We start from the raw sequence: 24,300 nt of genomic DNA, 5'->3' as shown, positions 1-24,300 counted from the left end.
ACAAGCAGCAAATTTACCTTCTAGAAGGCAAAAGAAGGCCTGAAGCAGAGCTGAGGAGGTAGTGCATTGCCAAGCCTGTTGTTTTTAGTTTCCTTGCTCTTTGAAAATAGGAGGAATATGGTAGGGGCAAGCTGGGGGGAGGCCTGTGGGAGCAGGATGATCTGGAGCTATCCAAGAGGGAGACAACAAAATATGGAGATCAGAGTCCCCCCACTTGCTCTAAAGCTCCCCTTTACTTCTGCTCACTATGGTAGAGAAGCCTCTGCTGGCAGTACCATGGAGGAAGCAGGTTGGGGGCCCCAGGTGCTCCCTCCCCCTCTGGAGGTGCCCTCCCTTGTTTTCCAGAATAATCTGTGTCTCAAAGAGCTCCCTCCAGCCCCAGTTTGGCCTCTAGCTCCAGGCCACTCCAGTCACGGTTGGACAGTTCTCAGTGCTGAGAAGGCGAGCTAGAAACAAGGAAGGAACCCAGGTGAGTCTGAGAGATGGAGGCGCTGTCGGCAGGCAAATCCCGACTCTCATCTCTGTGGAATTTCCTGAAGAGTCCGACTGGAAAGGGGCAAAGCAGAAGAGGGAGACAGCTTTGCTGGTGCCCAGCTTGGATCTGGGAGGCATTGAAATTCAGAGGCCGAAGTCCCGAGACAAAGATCATAATGAGACAGGAAGGTGGCATAGGAAGGAGCCCATTTGCATGACAATGAGCAGAGCCCAGAATAGAAAGCTGGAGGGATGCAAGGGTGAGGTTGGCAGCTGGGCTGTTTTCTCTCTCAGTAGACCACCAGGTCTGTACAAAAAGAGACGGCAGAAAGAGGAGCGATGGAGAAATACAGTGCCCGACCTCTGATGGGTTAGGACAGGATGAGGTTTAGGCAGTGTGTAAACACGTGCTAGCTGTGGCCCCTGAACTGGCCAGGCTGGACTTTGGTCTCCCCTCCCCTCTCCTCCCTCCTCTTCTCCTCCTTGAGAGGTGGAATTCGTACTTGTTTTCCCAGTCTCTCTTCTCCTTTGCTTGGGGACTGACGGGAAAGGAAGGATGGCCAAGACCCACGCGGAGCTGTATGATGCCATCGTGGTTGGGGCTGGCATTCAAGGCTGCTTCACTACCTATCACTTCACCAAAAATAAGAGAAAAGTCCTTCTTCTGGAACAGGTAATGTCTGCCCCCTCTGCACAGGGACATACCGGAGCTAGCTCATACAGCCTCTGGAGAGCTGATGGTTACATTTTCAGCATGACCATTAATACTTCAGGAATCAGCAAATGCCAGAAATTTGGGATTAGTTTATTGGTTTTTTGATTGTCTAGGCTTTGGAAAGTGGTGGGGAAAATGTTCATATTACAGACTAAACTTAAAAGTATGTCCCGAGCTCTTTCTGCCATCTTGGAGCGCTGCCACCATGGTGCGTAAGAATGTCCTGGCGGATGCTCTCAAAAGCATCAACAGTGCAGAAAATCGAGGAGAATGCCAGGCTCTTGTTAGGCTATGCTCTAAAGTAACTGTCTGGTTCTCAACTGTGATGATGAAGCATGGTTACATTGGCGCATCTGAGATCATTGATGATCATAGAGCAGGAAAAATTGTTGTGGACCTCATGGGCAGATTAAACAAGCCCCAGATTTGATGTTCAACTGAAAGATCTGGAAAAGTGGCAGAATAATCTGCTGCTGTCCCATCAGTTTGGGTTTATTGTGCTGACAACCTCAGCTGGTATTATGGACCATGAAGAAGCAAGACGAAAACACACAGGAGGGAAAATCCTGAGATTCTTTTTCTAAGGGTACAAAACATACATACAAATAAAATAGTCCAATGGACAAAAAAAGTATGTCCTGAGATCGTTCCACTCAGCCCCAGAACTGGTTAATTATATATTTGTTGTTCAGTTGTGTGACTCCATGTGACCCCATGGACTTTGTCCATGGCCAGAGTTTTTTCAAAAAGATACTGGGGTGGTTTGCCATTTTCTTCTCCAGTGTATTCTTTTTTTACAGATGAGGAGGAACTATGGTAAATAGGGGTTAAGTGACTTGCCTAGGGTCACACAGTTAGTAAGTGTCTGAGGCTGAATTTGAACTCAGATCTTCCTGACTCCAGGTCAGGTACTCTGCCCACTGTACTACCTACTGCCCTAACCATTACCTAGGCACCAGCCTGAGCCTAAGTAATTTTCCCTTCCTGAGGGGAAACCAGGGGATGATGTCTTGTGACCCATTAGGGGGATTAAAGGGTCAGAACTGGAAGGGATATGAAAGGGCATCTAGATACAAAAGAGTGTCTGGCTTTAGAGTCAGAAGACCTGGGTTCAAATCCTGACTTCCACTTACCTCTGTGACCTTGGGCAAGTGGTTTCCCCTGTCTGGGCCTGAGTTTCCTCCTCAGTAAAATGAGGCAGATGGATTAGACAACTGTGAAAATATTTTCCAGTTCTAAATCTGTGCTTTCATGAACCTCCTGGATTTTAAAGTCTAAGAAATTGGAGCCCAGAGAAAGAAAGGATTAGGAGACGGAGCCAAGACTCAGGAGAGTTTACTGACTCCAGATCTAGCATTCTTTCCACTCCATGGTTCTTTCTCCCCTCTTAATGACAGGGGTAACAGGTCAGTAAAGTAGGACTATAGCACCTGGAGCACAGGGGCCTGAATGATGATTCAAGATAAGTCATGACAGTCTATAGCTCACGTGCCCAGTGTCCATTTTATAACCTCATCTGTAAAATGGTAGGCAGGAGGTAAAATGTAATGGAACTAAATGATCTCTGAGGTCCCTTCCCTTTCAGCTCTAAATCCTACAATCCTACGAACCTACGCAAAGTCCTTGCTCGTTTGTACCCCTACTATTATCCCCTAATTCTTATATCTAAGCCCTGCCCTTTGACCTCTTCACACCAGGTATTTTCTCTCAACCCATCCATGGTTGTGTCAGATTGGCTTTGACTAGGAAGTTCAGCTAGGTTTGATTGGGACCAACTTTGACTCAGGACACTCCTTTTCTGAAGGTGGGGGGGACTTTCTCAAGAAGACTTTGTATACGACTGGGGAGGTGCTTTAGCATCTCCTGCCACATTGCAGGCTGGCAAAGTTGCCAGCTTTTGATGGGAAATTCTAATTTTCTTGTTGACAACCCCTAGCAAAAAAAAGAACTCTCTGAGTTCTTGTTCTTAAAGGGCAGGAGAAAAAAGTCTGTATAGTGAGCACAGTGATAGCCTCAGTGTCATGGGCACACTGTCTGTAGCCTACCTGTCCTTCCTAGGACCTACCACCTCTAGTAACTGCACAGCTTCTTAGCACTGCTTCTCTCATTCTCTTGTTGTCATTAAGGGCTCATTGGAGATTTACTTATTGTCATAATGAGGTTTAGTGATTGGAAACTGTTTTTTCATTACCTTTCTCAGTCTTCTCAAAGCCGGAGGGCTTTTGTTTTTCTGAGAAAAGAGGTAGGGGAAAGAGAGGAATGAGGTAGTCATCCCACCATCCTTATGTAGCCCCATCAAATGGAGAAATACTGAGGAGTGAACAGCATTTAGTATCACTCAGTTGGTGCACAAGCATTTATTTAGCATATACTGTATGCCAGGTACTGTGCTATGTGCTGGGGTTACAAAGAGACAAAAAATAAAAAGTTCCTGCCCATTCTATTAAGGAAAAAAGCATGTGTACATAAGTATATACAAAACACACATGCTCATAGTTTTAGAGCTGGAAGGTATCTTAGAGATCATTGATTCCAACCAGAAGTTAAATGATTTGTCTAGCTTCACATGGCTAAGTAAAGTGGGATCTGAACCCAGATCTTCCTGACTTCAAATCCATATCCATACCACCCATGTTGAACTCAAGATGTTTTGACTTGATCTGAAATGATTTTTGGAGACCCTTTAAGATTCAACTCAAGTACAACCTTCCACGAGGTCTTTACATATCCCTCCAGCTACTAGTGCTTTCCCATCCAAAGTTACTTTGTGTTTGTGTTGTATGGGTCTTTCATATACATGTTTATACATATGTATTTGTGTATGTTGTCTCCCCTGTTAGAATGTGAGCTCCTTGGGGGGCAGGCATTATTTTGATTTTATCTTTATATCCCCAGCATTAACACAATTACTGGCATATAGTAAGCGATTAATAAGTGCTTTGTTGATTGATTAACTTTTGCAAGAGAGAATTCTGGATTGTGGATGGTGGGGCTTGAACACTTAACATTACCACTGGAATTGGACAGCAAGGAGAAAAGAGAGTGTGGAGTTTGAGGATCCTGAGCATCAATAGAAAGAGGAAGGCACCTCACCCCAACCCCACTGTTCCCTGTCCTTGGTCCTGACTTCCACATGACTAGTCTCCAAAGAATTTCCCTCATCCTTTGCCAAGACCTTAAATGTGTCCCCTGAAGCTTATGTTTGAACCCAAAGAGGATGAGACAAAGAGATGGGGTGGGGGAGGGAGCAAAAAAGGCAGCAGGAGACAATGAAGGTTAGATGACATAGTGAAAGTGTTATCAGAAAGGAAAAGGGCAAACTATAGCAAACTAGAGCCTAGGGTAGAACAAATGAGAAACTTCTATCCTCAGAGTAAATGTAATTAAATATAGTAATGGGCTGCCCAGGGAGAGGGTGGAAAGAATTTGAAGAATTGGAGAGGCATTCTCATTTGAGTGGGATAGTCTTTCCTAGAAGCCTAGAGAAGGGGGAAATGTATTCTCTAGGGAAAGGAGCAGCTGATGGGTAACAATTGCTTTCTCTCTTTGTCTCTCTCTACTGATTCCCAGTTTTTTCTCCCTCATTCCCGGGGAAGCTCCCACGGGCAGAGCCGGATCATCCGCAGGACCTACTGTGAAGACTTCTACACCAAGATGATGGAAGAGTGTTACCAAATGTGGGCCCAGCTGGAGAATGAGTCTGGGACAGAGTTATACAGGTTCATTGGATTTGGGGGTGGCAGGGTCTCCCTAACACAAAGGTCTTCTGACCAGGAGGGATTTTTTAGTGTGTGTGTGGACTAACAGTGGTGTTGGGATACTAGATAGAGCTGGAACAGACCCTAGAGGCCATCCAGTCCAATAGCTTTCCTTTTACAGATGAGGAAACTGAGACCCAGAGAGGTGAAGGACTTACTCAAGATCACTGAGAGATTTAGTGCTGGAAGGGACCCCAGAGGCCATCTAGTCCAACCCCCTCCTTTTACAGATGAGAAAACTGAAGTCAAGGGAAATGAAGCAATGGCTAAGTTCATAAGGCAGTAAGCTTCAGAGCTCAAATTTGAACCCAGGTGCTCTGACTCCAAATCTAGCAGTGTGCCAGTCCTAACATCATGCTCAGACTTGATTCCTCAGGCTAGCAGAGTGGATTTGAGGAAGTTGAGGGAGAGGCTGACTGAGGCTCTTGGTAGATATCTAGAGCTGGGCAGGATTGCCTGGCATCTGCCAGTGCCCAGTCATTCTGAGGAGAAACTTAAGGAAATAGGGAAGCTTGTCCCACCTTTGTTGAGAGGTGACATGGAACAGTGTTGGGACTGAGTTTGAATCCTGCCCTCTGTGACCCTGGGAAAGTCTCTGAGCCTCAGTTTCTCATCTGCAATAACTGCAGTGCCTGCTTCACAGGGTTGCTGTGAGGCTTAAATGAGATGTCTGTAAAGTTTTCACCAGATGTTAAGAGGCAGGGCTGGTGTAGTGAATAGAAAGCTGGCTTCAGAGTCAGGGGGCCTTGAATGCAAACTGTGCCTCCAACAGGTACTGGCGGTGAGGTTATGGACAAATTACTTCATCTCTCGCTGCCCTAAGGCTTTACATTGCCGAGCGAGTGTCTGTCCACACTGGTAGAGGAAGCTCCTCATGGGGGCTCCTGAAACTGATGAAATCCCAGGTCTGGTCCATGAATAAACAGGCAGACAAAAACGTCCGCTATTATCACCAACACCAACACCAACACCATTAGGATGCTAATTTCTTAAACCAGGATTCAAGATGGATGATTCTGATTTCATTTTAGCTTTTGCTTTCAGGTACCTGCCTTCACTGCCCTCAACCACATTCCCAACCTACAGAGTTAATGCTACCTACTGCATGGAGAAAATCACATGAGATCAATTCACCCTGATTTCACTAGGATTAATTAAGCACTTACTAAGTACCAGACACTGTGCTAGGCAACCGGATATAAAGGGAAAAACAAAGCTGTCCTTGCCTTCAAGGAGCTTATATTCTACTAGGGAAAAATATGCATATAGATAAGCACACACACATTTTCCCTGTGTATATGTGTATTTCCATATATATATATATATATATATGTTGTTGGTTGTTTTAGTTATGTCTGACTCTTTGTGACCTCATTTGGGGTTTTCTTGGCAAAGATAATGGAGTGGTTTGCCATTTCCTTCTCCAGCTCATTTGACCAATGAGGAAACTGAAGCAAACAAGGTTAAGTGACTTGCCTAGGGTCATGCAGCTAGTATCTGGGGCCAGATTTGAACTCAGGTCTTCCTGACTCCATGCCCAGCACTCTATCCACTAAGCCATTTACCTACTACTCATACACACACACGCCTTATTTCTGTATATATGTGTGTATATACACATATACACACATATGTACATATATATTCTAAATCCTATGAGTGAGACAACTCATAGCTATTTATCAGGCCACCTCTGGGTATAGGGGGATGGGCTCCTTTACTCTCTACGGCTCCCCCCTCCACCCATTGAGCTCTCAATCTGGGAGGGAGGCTGAGCCCATTTTCCAGGCTGAACTGTAATCACCCCTTCTCCCTCCTCTTTGAACTCCCCACAAATTGCCGCTGCTCCCCCGACAGGGTGTCGGGTTTTCTAATGGCTGGGAAGCAAGAGGTTACCACGCTGTTGCAAAAACACCATTAACTTAAGAACAAAGCAAAAGCCATTATGCAAATACAACCAGGGCAGCTAATTACAGATTTATTCCCACCAGAAGCGGCTAATATGCCCAACACCAAATAAAAGGGCTCGTCTGTCCATCCTGCTGGTGGGAGAAGCAATGACTGAAGGACAGCTCCCTCCCTCCCCTCTTTGTCCGTCTGTCTTGAGTACAGCGGACTTGTCCTAGACCTCAGAGGATAAACATCTTCTTGAGAGAAAATGAGGTGAATAAAGAATCAGGTGGGAAATGAACGTCCCCAATGTCCTTTCACAGAACCAGAGCCTTTCAGAATTCTGTGGGATCTCGGAAGCCCAGCTCTAAAGCTGGGGGGATCTCAGAGATCGAGGGTATATAGAATTCTGAGCTAGGGATCATTGAATCCTGTCTCTGATGCTTACAAGCTGTGTGACCCTCCCTTAACTTCTCTCTGCCTCCATTTTCCCATCTGTAAAATGGGGATAATAATAGCACCCCAGAGTTGTTGTGTGGATCAGATGAGACAATGATTTTCAGGTGCTTAGCACAGAGCCTAACACATAGTAAGCACTATATTAATGTTTTCTCTTGGTAGGAGTAGTATTAATAATAAATAGCCTCACAGATTTAGAGTTAGAAGAGAACTCAGAGGCCACATAGTCCAACTCTCTAGTTTTACAGATGGGGAAACTGAGACCCAGAGGAATTCTATGACTTGCTTAAGGTCACACAGGTTAGTGGCAGAGTAAAAATTTGAACCCGAGTGCTCCTTCCACAGTAGTATACTGTATGTGACCAGTCAGTTCTGATTGTTATTAGTCCTAACCATCGCTCGAAGGCCTCCGCTGGAGGCAGCCACTCTCACTTTTGGATAGCTCCATAAGGAAGCTTTTCCTTGAATTGAACCTAAATTGACTTCTTGGCCTTCCCCACCCCTTGTTCCTTGGGGACTAGATGGCTTTAACCTCTAAGTCCCTGATTCCACATCCCTTACCTTGCTCTGGAGCTGACTTGCAGAACAAGCCTAATCTCTCTTTTACACAACTGTTCTTCACGGCCTGGAAGATAGCTATCTGGCCTGCCCTAAATCTCTAGGCTGAGCATTGTTGGTCTTTCAGTGAGCTAGCCAATCCCCCTCGGACATGGTCTGAAGTCCCATCATCCGTCTGGTGGTCACCCCTTGACTGTAATCTGGCATGTCAATGTTGTCTATGTGGGCTTCTAGGGATGAACCCCAGGTGTGGTCTGGACATGGCCGAGTCTGCCAGACCTGTCTGTTACCTTCGGCGGCTTTTGAGTCATCTCTGGCAGTGGTGGGCCCAGGGAGATGGAAGAAAGAGGGAATGAGGAGGAGCCTGGAGCCAGAGGCTGAGGGCATGCAGGGGAAGGGATCTGGAAGAAAGGAAGAAAGACAGGGGAGAGAAAGTAGATGAGGCTCTCCTTGGGTGTTTGGATCAGTCAGGAGATTTCCACCAAGGACCCAAATTAACCTGAGAGTCTTTATCTAGAAGATCACAGAATTAGAACAAATCTCATTCTGAAATGGATAGATAAACTGTTTCATTCCCTTGTGTCTGGATAGGATCCCACCTAGACCAACCCGAGCCAATGAGACATTAACATGCTTTAAAAAAAGACAGTCAGACAGGCAATTTCACAACTACCTTGGATAATTCAGTCCAACGTCTCGCAATGCTCAGCATCAAAAATGGGATGATTTATGTGAAAATGCTTAACAAAAATTTAAAAGCACTCACTACAGGCTTTAGAATTCCCTGGATTCATTTCCCAGAGTGCCAGCTCCCTCTTAGAATGGATTCAGGGAGATTGCTTCTGGCTCCGTCTGAATCTTTTCTATCCCTGAACCCCAACTTTGGGTACGTTGTCTCCTGACCTTCTGGACCACTGAGCTTGGTCAAGGCCTCTAGGCTCAGAGATGAGAGGCATTACAGTATGGGGGAACAAAGCCTGGCTCTGGAGTCGGACCTCTTATACTTCCCCCCCTTATGACTGTGGGTAATTCACAACCTCATTGGGGCTCAGTTTAATCATCTGTAAAATGAGGAGGCTGGACAAGGTGGACTCTGGGGTCCTTTCCAATGCTAGACTTATGCTCTTATGACCCAAACTGTGCCTCTTATGACCTGTGTGACCTTGCGCAAATGGCTTCACTTCTCAGAGCCTTGGTTTCCTCATCTGTAAAATAAGAGGGTTGGAATACATCTTTAACCCCTAAGCCCTTGATTCCATGTCCCTTACCCGTCGTTAGTAGCTGATTTCTTTTTTTTCCCCTTAGTATTCCTACTGCTAAATACTCCACATCTCAAGAGTGGGTTTTCTAGGGTTTATTTACTAAGGGAAAATGAACATACAAATTAAGAAATAACATTCCATGGTAAGGTAATTAGAGATATGCATAAAAGAAAAGCCTGAACTCTGTAACCAGCTCTTTAGTTGAATTTCCCCAGGCTTGGCTTGGCTTGGCTTGGCCCACTGCCTTTTCTAGGCCAGGAGACGCCTTATATCACCACGACCAGCTCCCTCTTAGTACTGAACTCCCTGGAGAGACTGGTGTCTTCTGATCCTAGGACCCCCACCCAACCCCTAAATGATTCTGAGCCTACTTGGACAGTCTAGTCCATTTTATGACCCCAGCCTCACTTTTAGCCAATCCTCATTTGAGGATGGTTGGCCCACATTCCTTCTTAATCCCTCCCTTTCTTACTTTCCCCCTCTGGACACTAAGAGAATGATAAAGCAGACAATGGTGCTACTTACCTGTTGTGTGACCGTATTCCTCATTTGGGCCCTTTGGGTCAGACGGCCTCCGATCACCCTTCCAGGCTCTAAATCTCTGATCTCTGTAAGGTTCCCAGTGTCTCCAAAATAGAACACGCTAATAATAGTTACCAATAAAAATAACAGCTAGCATTTACATAATGCTTTAAAGTTTGCAAAGCACTTTACAAAATTATCTCTTTTTGAGGATTTTATCCTCACAACAGCCATGGGAGGTAGTGTTTTGTAAACCTTAAAGCATTATTTAAATATTAGCTATGATTATTATCTCCAACATTTCTTTCTGGTCTTTCTGACTCCAGGCCCAGTGCTCTCACCCACTGTACCACCTATCTGTCTCTGAAGTGCCAAATGAACCCTCCTACAACAGTCTCAGAAAGATGGCTAGAAGTATTACTAGTAAGAGGAAGTCCTATCTCATAGCTAATTTAAATCCCTCAGGCTATAGCTTCAGGAGACTGAGCAGGAACTCAGTCAAGTTTGAAACTTCCTGCCCTATCTATAAATGGCTTTCCCCTGTACATTGTACGGTCTTTGAATACCTTCCAGCTTTCTTTTCAGGCTAAAAGTCATTCCAGATCCCTTTGCCTTTTTCTCATACGTCATGTTTTCCAAGCCTTTCATTTCTAAATCTTTGTGCCTTTCCTCTGGCTCCCTCCCCGGTCCTCCCCAGGTCCTCTGAAATGGGGGAACCTGGAGTGGACTGGAGATGCCTGCTCAGAGTTGGAGGACTGGGATTGTTGTTCAGTCATGTCTGACTCTTTGGGACCTCGTTTGGGGTTTTCTTGACAAAGATATTGCAGTGGTTTGTAATTTCCTTCTCTAGGTCATTTGACAGGTGAGGAAACTAAGGCAAACAAGGTTCAGTGGCTTGCCCAGGGTCACACAGCTAGTAAGTGTTTTGGGACAGGTTGGAGCTAAATTTATAATCCTACGTCCATATTTTCTCCCCTCTCTCCTTCCTCCATCGAACACAGTGGGCTTGAGGGTGGGGGTCTATTTCTTTTGTCTTTGTATCTCCAGTCTGGCCTGGCACAAAGCAGGCAAGTGATTGTTGATTGGTTAATAAATCCTATTATTTCTCTAAATGAGCTTAATTCCTACTTAATATAAATAGTCGTTCAATGGACCTAGAGTCAGGAAGACCTGAGCTCAAATCTAACCCTAGATGCTTGCTAGCTGTGTGACCCTGGGCAAGTCATTTATCAGCTGTCTGCCTCAGTTTCTTCAACTGTAAAAGGAAACAATGTCCCCTAACCTACCAAGGTTGTTGTGAGGATCCCATGAGATAATATTTGTAAAGTGCTTAGCTCGGTGCCTGGCAACACAGAGTAAGTACTATTGTAAATGTTAGCTATTATCATTATTAAAACACTAACCATAGTGCCTGGCACCATGTAGTAAGTGCTCCTGTAAATGTTAGTTAGCTATTGGTATTATTATTGAAGTACTAAACACAGTGCCTGGCAAATCACTTAATCTCTCTGCCTCAGTTCCCCTATCTGTATGGGGATAATAATCACCTACCTCCCGGGGCCGTTGTAAGGTTCAAATAGTTGTAAACAGTATGTCTGGGACATAGTAAGCTCTTAATACATGCTTATTTATTGATCGACCTTTATGAGACCGGTGCTGTTGCTTTTTAAAGCTAGCACGCAGAGAGAGACTCTTAATATAAAGGCTTCTTGAATGAATGGTATAAGGCCTGGACCTGTGACTTCCTTAGTATAGAGTGCGCCCTTCCCTGGTGAGGAAATTCACCCTTTTAATTCAGGTGGGTGCCTTCTTGGCCATGTCTGGTTCTCAAGCATTGAGAGGTTGCGGGGTCTCTCCTGGGGTCGCGCAGTTGGTGTGTGTCAGACGGGGAGCCCAGGGGCTCCTGACTCTTCTCTGTTAAGCCAGGCTTTCTCTCATTGAAGGAGAGAATGGATGAACGTTGCGTCATGATAAAGGCGACTAAGAATCCTCATTCTCTCTGCTCCCACTACCTCCATTCCCAGATCTGGGTGGGGACCAGAGATCCGCCCTCCTTAACACGCTCAGACCTCCTTCAGCCCACCAATGGGGACACAGACATCATCAATGCAGACCCAGGCTCTGTGATGTGTCCCCAGGCAACAGAGACAGAGAGAAGAGGCCCCAGTTCTTGTCGGCTGCCCCGCCTTCTCCCTTTGAGGCCCACCATCCTGCTTCTGACCCTGGCTGCCCCTGCTTAGCTGAGATATCAGACAAGATCACAGCCTCAGGCAGTACAGCTGCAGGCAGAACCCGGTGGCCCCCACGCAGCAGCTGCGGCTTCCTCTGTCTACAGAAGTGTCTGCCTTGTCAGCTGAGTCCCCAGCCCTGAGCGGTCTTTGTTCACTGATGCCACCTCATCCCACTGAGCTGGAAAGGAAACAGAAGGAACAGGAGCCTCTCCGGAAACTGGTGACAGTGGAGGCTGGATTCTGGCTCTCTTCTGGACTCCCTTCCTTGAGGTCAATAATCAATGACCAATCCGTAAACATTTACTAAGCACCTACTATGTGCCGGGCACTGTGCTATAAGCATCGGTGGTACAAAAAGAGACAAAAGACCATCCCTGCCCTCAAGGAGCTTATGATCTGATGGGGGAGACAACATGTAAACAAATATGTACAAATGAAACTATACACAGGATAAATAGGAAATAATTACCAGAGGGAATGCACCCAGAGGTGACCCCAAGATCTGGCTCTGTCCCCCACCCTCAGTTTTATCCATTTCAACAAGCTATTGGTGTACAGACTGAATCCGGGACAAGGTTGAATGGAGGCAGGATCAGGCCTGTCATAGAGGGATCTGAGGGTAGCCTGTGAGGCTGTGGAGTGAGTAGCCAAGGGTGCTTTGGGGAAGATATTCCCAGGCATGTCAAATTGCATGGATTTGTGGTAGGTGTCAATCCCCCGCCAAATAAAAAATGTTGTGCTCCCTATCCACCCCCCCCCCCAACCCCCGCCCCCATCCCCTCATTCAGGGCACAGGTTTGAGGGGAATTGTTGCTCAGGGTCCAAAGAGCCCCAGGGAGATTGATCAGGATTCTAGCATGAGAGATCTAGTAGGAAATCGAACCCCTCCATCTCTTCTCTGCTTTTCCATGCTTCCCTCCTATTTGCTTCCTGCCTCCAGCGAATGGCAAAAGACCCTGGCTCTTGACCCTACTCAGTGACAAAGGTGTTAGCAAAATAAATGGGGCGGGGCATGGGAGGTGGGGCAGCAGGGCAGAGAGCAATGGTTGTGCTGCCAGAGGACCCAGGTTCAAACCCTGGTTCTGCTCTTTATTTGTCATATGACCTTGGGTAAGGCACTTCCTTTCTGAGGGCAGCTCTGTCTTCTGGAAAACAAAGCAGCTAAAATCTTGAAGGTCACTTGCCGTTCTGACTTTCTATGATCTGGTCACAGGGGCACTGTCAATCACTTTCTTGCTACCTAGTATTAGGAAGAGAGAATGGTTTATGCCTCAGTGAGGAGAGATGGGGGCCGGGGGAATCAGGGATGGCCTTTCTCTCTCTCCTCTCCAAAGTCCTGGCATCTATTAACTAACAACATTTATCATATGTGCGTGGTAAATATAGGGGCTAGATTTTAGAGTTGGAAGGAAGTTTAGAGGTCACCAAAACCAGCCCCTCATTTTTTGTGGTTGTTCAGTCCTGTCAGACTCTCAGTGACCCTATTTGGGGTTTTCTTGGCAAAGATGTGGGAGTGGTTTGCCATTTCCTCCTGGAGCGCATTTTATAGATGAAGAGCAGAGGCAAACAGGATTAAATGACTTGCCAAGGGTCATGCAGATACCAAGTGTCTGAGGATGGATTTGAACCGAGGTCTTCCTGACTCCAGGGCTGACTTTTTATCCACTGTACTAGCTGGTGGCCCTTCACACATAAGTATATTCAAAGCAAATACAAGGTAATTTCAGGGGAGTCATGAGCAGTTGTGGGGGGTCAATAAAAGCCTAATGTAAGAGGTAGTTTTTGAGTTGAACTCTAAAAGAAACTAGGGATTCTAAGAGTCTGAGGTGCTGAGGGGGGGCATTTCTAGGATGGGGGACAGCCTAAGCAAAGGCATGGGGGCAGGATGTGGAATTTCATGTTTTAGTGACAGTATAATAAACACTTTGACTAGACGATGAAGTGCAATTCTTGGAAACCGCTGGGACCTACCTCTCCATGACAACTTTAGCTGGTCAGTCCCCTGTCGCCTGCAGTGGCTCCTACCCCAGCTGCCTAAGTTCCCTCCTCTCCTGCTCGACCAAAACTCAATAATCGAGAGCTGAGTGGACAAGGAGTCCCAGGAAGTGTGGGGACCAGAAATTAATACAAAATGGGCAGCCTGTTTATTGGGCTCTAGGAAGGGCCATTAAGAAAATCAGCACTTAAATGATTTTCAATCTGCCTCTGGAAATCATCTATCTTCATAGTGGAGTGGGTAGAGGTAGGGGGAAGCTGGGCCTTCTCCCATCCCTGTCTTGATTGACTGGTTTCCAGTTCTTTAGATATTTCCCACCGAAGTCTCTCACCTATCTCCCATAATGACAAGTCCCTGCATTTCCAGGCAGTGTTTTACATTCATTTCCGATTTGCTCATAATGGTCAAAAAAAAAAAAAAAAGTCCTCTCCAATCCAAGCTGTCTTTTCCAGCCGCATACCGTTTCCCCCAGGCCAAATAGCTCAGCCGTGATCTACGAAAAATGAGAATTTCCCAAACGCAGCTCCAGAATGGAGGAGCAGCGGGTATCGCCAATTCAGATGGAAAATTTCCCGCTGTTAGATCAATAGCTGGGATAAGGAGTAAATGCCACGGGGGCAGAGAACTAGAGAGGAATGATTACAAATCATCGCGATGGCTGTACCATGGTATGGGCGAGAGGGCATACGATTTCCTCTACCTTTTCATCTAATTTGGAAACTCGAACACCATTGGACACTTCATAGTTCTACGCTTTCCCGCTGTTTTGTGGTGAGTTCCTACTTCTGATTCCAGAGAGCTGTGACAGGGTGGGTAAAGGTTTGGACCGTTGTTAGGCACCAATTAATCAACCAATGACCATTTATTAATCACCTGCCGCATGCCGAGCACCACGCTAAATGCTGGGCATACAAAGACACAAATGAAACCATTTCTGCCGTCTGTCACAAAGAACCCAGAAAGACTTGAGTTCAAGTGCTGACTCAGATGCTTGCTAGTTGAGTGACCCTGGGCAAATCATTAGATTTTTTTCTGAGTCTCAGTAGGCTCATCTGCAAAAATGAGGAGGTTAGCCCCACAGGGTTGTCATATTGTGAGGCAGCTGTGTTGTACTGTGAATCTCTAACGAGGTAATGTATAGAAGGTGGTTTGCAATGCAATAAAGCTGCAATGTAGGTTTGGGCTATTACTGAAAACAGCCTAGCTTAGTAGAAAGAGCACTGGCTTTGGAGTCAGAGAAGCTGGGCGAGAATATATGGATATTTTATATATGTATGCATGTATGTATGCATACACACGTGTGTATAGGTATATGTATGTAAAGGAATATATGTATGTGTATGTGGGTGTAGGTGTGGGTGTATATATGTGGATTCTCTGTAAACACGCATGTATGGATTCTCTGTGTATATGTACACATACACACATACATATATATTTTTAAAATCTTTTAAATCCTGGCTTCATGACTCAGTTTGACTATTTAATTCTTGTGTGGATGTAAGCAAGTCACTCCCCCCTTGCCTCAGTTTCCCTAGCTGTGACCGAGGGGTGTGACTCGATGACCTCTATGGTCCCTCCCATAATTACACCCAACGTCGTAACCCTTGGCAAGAGCCCAGGTGAGGCACAGGTCATGTTGTTCTCTGATTGTCTGAGTCCTCTATTCTCAATCTGGTCTAGGAACCAAAGGTTTTATATATTGACACTATAGCAAAAAGGATTTAAGTTAGACACAGTGCTCCTTAACCATCTCCATAGCACACGGGGGCAGATGGAAGCCAGAGGGTGGGGGGAATGTCCTCCTAGCTGCCTTTGCTGACCAGCATCATAGACTCAGAACTGGAGAGGACCTCAAAGGTCACTTTGTCCAGTTCTTTCCCAGCCTTGGAAGCTCTAGATCCCGTGTGACCTCTCTGTCACTCAGTTTCTTCCTCTGTAAAATGAGAGGTTGGTATAGATTGCCTCTGAGGTCACTTCCAGCTCGAAACATAAGGTCCCACGATCCTGGGTCATCTATTCAAAGCCCTCATTTTACTGATGACAAGTGGAGGCTCAGATAGTTAAACAATTTGCCCAAGATCCCAGAGGTGATGGGGGTAGGGGTGGGGGGGGGTAGGCTTTCTTGGTGAGGACCAACTCGAAGGAAGCATCTCACCTTGGGGTCACACATTGGAAAAACTCACTTCTTTCTTCTTTATGGCTGCTCCGCTATCTTCGAACCAATGAGCTTTGAAGGTGTACAGACAAGCCTTCTGTCTCCCTCCTGTCAGTGGTGAATGCCAGGGAGGCGGGGGCCATGGCAAATGAATTGGGTATACTGCGAAGCTCTGTGTATGACACCAGCCCCAGGGACCCTGCTGTGTCCCTCCCCCTCCCCTGCCCTTCCCCATTTTCCCTTTAATCCCCCTGACCAGATAATGTGGGATTTGGAAGCATGTAATATCCGTGAGACTCCATTATAGGCTATTACCAGCTTTGTGCTCCGTACCTGGTGGATGTGCCAAGCTGACAGTGGTCACCAAGGCTGCCGGGACTGAGGGGTGTGTGGGGAGGATCCCCCTCTCCCCCCCTGTGCCATTCCCCCTTCCTCCTCCTGACTCCCTGCAGTCCAGCTCCTTCCCTGACCATTCCTACAAAAAAAAAAAAAGAAGCAAGAGACAATTCTGGAGAGAGAGGCTGTCAGAGAGAAAGAGTCTGACAGCCTGAGAAGGGAGAGCTAGCAAGCCGTGGAGACAGGAAGATTCAGGGAGAAGTGATAATAGAAATCCCGATCTGTGGATTGTCAGAGCTGGAGGGACCTCAAAGAGCTTCTGGTCTGACCCTCTCATTTTACAGCACAGGAAACTGAGGCCCAGAGAGGAGAAAGAACAAGGTCAGACACTGTCAGAGAGCCTGGTTCTCCTGACACCTGGGCCATTCCCTGCAGCCTTTCTATTATGGACCACAATGCCTCCCAGACATACAGAGAGAAGCGAGGAGAGATGAAACCAACTAACAACGAAAAGATGGATGTGTAGACGAGGAGGAGAGACAATGGAACCCAGAGGGGGAGAGAGATGGAGAGACAGAGACAGAGAGAGATAGACAGAGAGACAGGCAGACAGAGACAGAGAGATGGACAGACAGGCAGGCAGGCAGATAAAGACAGAGAGAGACAGACAGAGGCAGACAGACAGAGACAGAGAGAGACACAGAGAGAGGAAGACAGAGAGACAGGCAGACAGAAACAGACCGAGAGAGACAGAGACAGGCAGACAGAGACAGAGAGAGAGCTGCTGAGACACAGACAGAAAGAGGGAAGTGGTAGAAAAAAGGGCAAGTTGAGAGAGAGAGAGAGAGAGAGAGAGAGAGAGAGAGAGAGAGAGAAGCAAGAAGACAAAAGTGAAGAAAAGGGAGGACAAGGAACATGATGGCCTATTGCAGGATGGATTGCACAAGCTGGGAGGCCAATGGGTTCATTTCTCAGAGCAGTAAGTGGAAAGAGCATTGAATTTGGATTCTGAGAACCTCGGATCAAATTCTGGTTCTGTGTGACCTTGGGGAAACCATTGTCCTCCAGAAAATGAAAGAGTTGTACTAAATGTCCTCTAGATTTCCCTTCTTCTAGCTTTAGGATCCTTGGACCCCATCCTTGTCCAACTGTCTTTCTCCCCACAGGCAGACAGGATTACTGATACTGGGAAGGAAGGAAGAAGAAGAGTTTTGTGCCTTTCAGGACACCTTGTCTAAGGAGTGTGTGGAACACAAGTGTTTTGAATCTGAAGAGCTGAAGAGATGTTTTCCAAATATCCAGCTGCCCTCAGGGCAAGCGGGAATCTTGGAGTTATCCGCGGGTGTCCTGTGTGCCGACAAGGCACTGAAAGTCCTGCAGGTGGTTTCTTACCAGCTCAGGGTGATGGAGGGAGATGGGAAAGGGGAGGGAGTAGAAGGAGGTTGGGGGGGGCAGGGAGAACAAACACCCTCTCAGACCCCTCGTTCTATGGGAGAGGGTGATGGACTAGGTATTGGGTACCAATCAGCTCCCACTGGCCAGTACTGCTATTACCAAGGACGAAGGCCATTCCCTGAGAATGTGGGATGGAGATGACTAGATGATTCAAGGGACATACCTTTCATAACCAATGATGCAGCATTGTGCTGTGTAATAATCAATAATCAAAAAACATGGCAGAGGGATTTGCGATTTTGAGCTCTCCTCTCCAGCGCAGGACTGTTCCTTATATCCTCTGGCCTATCTATTGGGGCGAGCATCTTGTACTAGAAAGAGCACCATATTTGGAGTCAGATGACCTGGGTTCTAATTCTGTGCCCACCATTTTCAATCTATGTTACTGGGCAAATAATTTATGAGATGGAGGAGATTAGATCAGATCAAGAGTTCTTAACCTGGGGTCTTGGAGCTTGACTTTAAAATATACATACATATACATACATATATATATATATATACACATATATATATTCTGATAGCTATATTTCAATAGAATTGGTTTCCTTTGTAATCCTATGTATTTTGTTTTATTCATTTAAAAACATTATTGTGAGAAGGATCGTAGGCTCTATCAGACTACCAAAGGGGGTCTTTCTAAGGGTCCTTCTAGGCTCTCAATCTATCATTTTTTCTCTCCCCCCTGCCCCTCCCTTTTCTCCCCTTTTTAGGATTTAATCAGACAGCTAGGAGGTGTGATCCATGATGGGGAGAAAGTAGTAGAGATAAAACCCGGGTTCCCAGTTACCGTGACAACCACCACTAGGACCTATCAAGCCAAGAGCTTGGTAATTACTGCAGGTCCTTGGACTAACAAGCTTCTCCTCCCCCTGGGAATACAACTGCCTCTGCAGGTAAATGGGGACAGCCCAATGTGACATAGCCTGGGCAGGGGAGGGGAGGGGAGGTGGGAGGTAGGAGAATGGAGCAGGGGGAGAGGGGGGCTTGGCACAGATGGCCCAGGGACTGAGAGACTCTTGGACATCAATCAGTCAGTGCACAAGCATTTATTAAGTGCTTGCTCTGTGCCAGACCCTACAAAGGTGATTGCTAGAGATCCAAAGAAAATGCAAAAGCAGTCCCTTCCTTCATGGAGCTCACAATTTAACAAGGTATACAACACACACACATATACAAGCATATACGGACCACAGCTATGCCTTCCATGTCTCGGGGGTTAGGGGTGAGGCGCTCCTGTGAGCTGGAAAATCCACCTAAAATGCTTCACCAGAGAAGTCTGAATTTTTTTCTTTTTCTTTTATGGGATGTTCACAGTACCTTATTGTAAAATTTGGGTTAAGCATTTGGTCATATTTTAACTTTAAAAAAGAAATGGTGTGTATTTATGATATTAAAAGATAGAATATGCTGATATTACACAATACTATATATTGTTTATGCGCTTCTGAGTTTCTAAACCTTTTCTGCGTCATTGGCTGGCCTTTGCATGTCATCTGGGGCTTCTGCAAAATTCCCCCCAAATTCTTAATTTCTTACCCTGACACGGGATACATTGAAACCATGATGGGAAAAGTTGCTATGTGGAAGGGATAACTGTATTTGCAAAGGGATGTTGGGAGGGAGGGCATCAGCAACTGGGGAGGCCAAAAAAAGGCTTTGTTTAATAGATGTTCTTAACCTGGGATCTATGAATTTGTTTTTTTTTAATTGATAATTTTCAGTAGAATTGGTTTCTTTTATAATCTTATTTTATTCATTTAAAAACATCATTGTGAGAAGAGGTCCATAGGCTTCACCAGACTGTCTGCCCAAGGGGTCTAGGACACAAAGTTGAGGACCCAGATTTAGAAGGATATGTTTGAGCTAGTTGTTAAAGGGAATCAGGAATTCTGAGAGGAGGTGGTAGGAGGGAGAGCAGTCCAGGCGTGGGTGATGGTCAGTGTACTTTGATGGTGAATGAAGGAGCCCCCTGTGGTTGAACTGATTTGTTTTGGAAGATTTCAGGGGGAAGAGAGGAAGAAGAATTGCCCAGGAAAAGGGAGGTTGCTATTTGCACCAGTGGAATACTGATATCAGTGAGATTAAGGAAGCACCTTTTCAATTCTATAAGAATTTAGTACTATTTATGCAAACATAGTTTGGAAGTCAGGTGCTGTCAACAAGAGGCTTGCCACCCCATCTTTATGCCTTCCAAGTTCTCTCTCTCCCTGGAGGCAGCTGTTTCCGGTTTTCCCCCTTTCTCCACCATCTCTCCCTTCTCTACCTCTATCCTAGACCCTGCGGATCAATGTGTGTTATTGGAAAGAGAAGGTCCCTGGGAGCTATGGAGAGAACTTTCCATGCTTTCTTGGGGTATTCCCACACCTGATGCCACACCACATCTATGGGGTGCCTGCTAGAGAGTACCCAGGGCTGGTGAAGGTGAGTAGGATGATTCTGCCATTCCAGGAGGACTGAGGCCACTTCTTTCAATAGTTTCCTTTTCTATGCTATCCCCACCCATGCCCATGATCAGTGGCACAGAAGCAATGCCTGCCTATCCTGGGACTCTATGACTAGGGCATTCTCTCCAAGAGCCTAGAAGGACCGGGCATGGCCTCAAACACAGGGTGGCCATAAGGACCTGCATCTGGATATCTCCCTCTGGCAGCAATGAGAAGGACTCATAAGTCCCTGGACCCATAACATATCATATCTATGTATGAATCATGTCATGTCCTATCGTATAAAATAGAATCACAGATTTAAAGCTGGAAGGGACCTCGAAAGCCATCAAATCCAACACTCATTTGAGAGGGGAGGAAAGTAAGGCACAGAGCAGTCAATTGACTTGCCCAAGGTCACACAGCTAGTAAATTTCTGAAATAGAATTTCCAATAGGTTTTCTAATGCCCTGTCCACAACTCCACACATATCCCAGTGGCAGAAAATTTAGAGCTAGAAGGGGCCTTATTTAGCTCTTTGGTACAGCGGAAAGAATCTCAGTCCCAGAGGTCAGAGAACCTTGGTTAAAATCCTAAATTTGGTCCTTACTCCCTCTGTGATCTGAGACAAATCTCTTTGATTGTAAAATGAGGGGGCGAGGCCAGATCATCTGAAGATGCCTTCCAGCTCTAAATTATTAAAGCTCTAAGGTCCCTTCCAACTTTAAACATTCTTTGATGCCCCTCATTTTACCAAGGTGGAAATGGAAGATCAGAAAGATGAAGTAATTGTCACATAGCTAGTAAGTAACAGAGTCAGGATTAGAACTCAGGTCCTCGGGTGCCAGGTCCAGCTACTTTCCCACTGTGCCACATTGCTTCTCCAATGTTGTCGTTGTGCTGCCGTGTGTGTGTGTGTGTGTGTGTGTGTGTGTGTGTGTGTATGTGTGTGTGTGTGTGCCCTTTCTCCCCTGGCTGTGTTGGGGCAGCTCCAGCCCTTCAGTTGGGTGGGGTCTGCATGGGAGGCGGACCCTCTTTGCTGAAGCTAGCCCCGATTGGGTGCCAGGTCTCTTATCACTATGGTAACCAAGCCGACCCAGATGAGCGGGACTGCCCCTCAGCACCTCCAGAAGTAGCAGATGTCCAGATCCTCAGCAGCTTTGTGAGAGATTGCTTCCCTGGCCTGCAGCCTCGGCCTGCCATAATAGAACACTGCATGTACACGGTAAGGGTTCTGAGAGGGCCCCATCGGGGCCCCTGGAGTGAGGGCTCCCTCCTGAGGAGAAAGGGCAAGAGGTGAAGGCTGGAGCCCCAGTCTGGGCTTTGCTGACCTTGTTTAGCCACTAACATCTGACAGTGACTTAATCCCTCTGGCCCTGTGCATTTCTCTACCGGAGGGAGGCATGCAGGGGATGATTACTATCTATTATTAATAAGCCAGGCCCAGCCCTGATGGCCCCTTCCAGCATTCTCTCAAGCTCCCATCCAGGATTGATTGGTAAGCTGCCCAGCTGGGCATGTCTTAGGGACATAGAGAGGTGACAGCTGTCACCAGCGCCTGAAGCATCTCGATTAGTTAGCTGATGAGCATTTACCGTGCACCTACTGTGTACAGAGCCTTATATTAGAAGACAGACAGATGGTCACACAGGGAAGATTGGCAGAGTTAGCAAAGATGCTGGGGATAAGAAATCTTGCACTCCCCAATGAACCCTGAAATCTTTTGCTCCAGAAAATAACCTGGCCCACCCCCTCTCCCTGCAGAATCAAATACTGAATTTTCCTCTACCACCCCATGCCCTGTAATGACTTCAGCAGCATTCACCCTATATATGATTCTTGCAGAAAAGCCCAGATGGGAATTTCATTTTGGATCGGCACCCAAAACATGCCAATATAATCATTGGGGCTGGATTTTCAGGTGAGGATGGAGGGTAGGAGGAGGGGACTGGGAAAAGGATTGGGGTGATTAGGGAGGGTGGAGGGGTGGCCTGTTTTTTGGCCTGGAGTCAGGAAGAGTGGCATTCCCCCTGGCATAGAACTGGGAAATCGGGGTCTGAGGGCACAGCAATGTAGAAAAACTGTACCTGAGCTCTGGGGTGTCAGAGAAGCAGGGAATCACCATGCTGGGTAGCAATCTCTGGCTTTGTGGGGGAGGGGGAAGGGAATATAGTTGGTTGCTTATAAAGGAGACAGAAGACTATATTCCTAAGGAACCTGTGTTTCTGAAAGCAGCTGATGCTCTTTTCTCCTTTCCCTAGGACACGGCTTCAAGCTGTCCCCTGTGGTGGGGAAGCTCCTGTATGAGCTAAGTATGGGGTCAGCCCTGTCCTATGATCTGACTCCATTCCAAATTAAACGCTTCCAGCACCTGAACAAAGCATCTTTGTAAACTCCTGGTTAACATTTTCCTTCCTGTGTCTCCACTGCTTAGCACAGTATCTGGCACATATTAGGTGCTTAATAAATGTTTATAGATTGATTGATTAGTTGAAAACTCACTGATTAAAGGGAGACTTCCCAGATTAAGGGACAATGAGACATCATCCATGTTTCCTATTTTTCTTGATTGATCTAGGCTCATTCATCCACTCTGGATGACTTCTTAATCCTGCCCTAAAAGTGGTTCAGACATCCTGGAGCTGAAGGAATGGTACCTTAAAGACCAGTTTCTCAGTAGGCAGGGGTACAGGCCCAGAAGCCCATAGGAGAGAATTTTCTTCTCTGCTGCTCTTTGAAAATAGGGAAAATCCTCCAAAAACAGAGCTGGCTTTGATGCAAATTCGCTAGAGAAGGGGATGGGGATGTAGGCAAGGCTCTTTCTGAACATGGACTGTCTTCTTCTTGTCTTTGTAATCCCAGATCTACACAAAAGGAGCATAATAAATACTTGTTGGTTGATTGATACATAGTTTGTATTTTGTTTTTTGTGTCCCATTGTTTCTCTCATTATAATGTAAGGTCCATAAAGGCAGGGATTGGTTCCTTTTTGCTTTTGTGTTTCCAGTGCCTGGCATATAAAAGGAGTATAATAAATGCTCATTGACTGATTGACTGATCTCTACAGCTTTAGGACTCTTCCTTTTCTAAAAACCTAGAAGTCATGGGATGGAGTCTCAGCTCTGCCACTTACTTCTTAGCTGCCCGGCTTTGGACAAGTCACATGCCTCCTTTGTAAAATGATGACCTCTTGCTCATCCTGGTATTCTGAGTCCCAATTCTGAAACACATGAAAATGTTTAAGACCAAGACAAAGATTGTTGTTGGATTTATTCTCCATGAGATCTAATTTCTGTTAGGCTCCAGTTGTCAGCACCTCGGTACCCCCCACTCCTCACCTCCTATCCCTCCCAGGCATTCTGTCCCCTTCCTTCCCTCCTTTCCCCCCTCACTATTCTCGCTTCTTTCCTCATCCTCTTCCTGACTCTCCGTTCCCTCATTAAGGTGCATTGTCAGGTGCTTATGGAGATGGAGCTGTGATACTGGAGAGAGATGCATTCACTTAGAAATCTTGCTCAATGTTTGAATGTTAAATGTGCCATTTTATGATCATTAGGATCGCTCCCATTTAGTGAAACTGCGTGAGCTCAGGAGCTGGACGCATCTTGTGCTAATTGCTTTGGAAAGGAGAAAGGTCTTACCCACCCTGGCTGGGGTGGGAGGGATATGGGGAGGTGTTATAAATGGGAGAGCCTTAGGTATAGGCAGAGCTAGATGCACCCAAATGGGGACCCGTAGGAGTTTCTACATGCGGCAGCGAGGTGGCGCAGTGGAGAGAGAGCCAGGCCTGTGGTCAGGAAGACCTGAGTTCAAATGCAGCATTAGACACTTACTAGCTGTGTGACCCTAGGTAATTCACTTCACCCTGTTTGCCTCAGTTTCCTCATCTGTCAAACGAACTGGAGAAGAAAATGGCAAATCACTCCAGTATCGTTGCCAAGAAAACCCCAAATGGGGTCATGAAGAGTCAGAGACAACTGAAAAATGATTAAACGATAAGCGAGAAGGTTCTCTAGGTAGGGGCAGTCCAAGCCAGACAGAGAAGTCAGGATACGCTGAA

General features: G+C 46.3%; 1 protein-coding gene across 1 annotated transcript; it reads left to right on the top strand.

The window, feature by feature from the left end:
- Positions 1 to 992: 992 nt before the first annotated feature.
- On the top strand, positions 993 to 23,147 carry PIPOX (pipecolic acid and sarcosine oxidase). The gene is made up of 8 exons (XM_036767068.1): positions 993 to 1,147; positions 4,760 to 4,908; positions 17,526 to 17,739; positions 18,528 to 18,710; positions 20,092 to 20,238; positions 21,307 to 21,465; positions 22,086 to 22,161; positions 22,502 to 23,147. Exons 1-8 carry the CDS (start codon positions 1,031 to 1,033, stop codon positions 22,630 to 22,632), a joined length of 1,176 nt encoding a protein of 391 aa, XP_036622963.1. The 5' UTR covers positions 993 to 1,030; the 3' UTR covers positions 22,633 to 23,147.
- Positions 23,148 to 24,300: the final 1,153 nt, after the last annotated feature.

This window comes from Trichosurus vulpecula, chromosome 7 (genome assembly GCF_011100635.1).
Source record: "Trichosurus vulpecula isolate mTriVul1 chromosome 7, mTriVul1.pri, whole genome shotgun sequence".
Lineage (NCBI taxonomy): Eukaryota > Metazoa > Chordata > Mammalia > Diprotodontia > Phalangeridae > Trichosurus > Trichosurus vulpecula.
This window is presented reverse-complemented; position numbering and strand designations above follow the sequence as displayed.

Excerpts from the sequence above, each read along its gene's own strand:
- PIPOX (XM_036767068.1), top strand. The coding sequence starts at position 1,031 with ATGGCCAAGACCCACGCGGAGCTGTATGATGCCATCGTGGTTGGGGCT. Across the intron at positions 1,148-4,759 it reads AAGTCCTTCTTCTGGAACAG|TTTTTTCTCCCTCATTCCCG; the intron begins GTAATGTCTGCC and ends ACTGATTCCCAG. Across the intron at positions 4,909-17,525 it reads TCTGGGACAGAGTTATACAG|GCAGACAGGATTACTGATAC; the intron begins GTTCATTGGATT and ends TTCTCCCCACAG.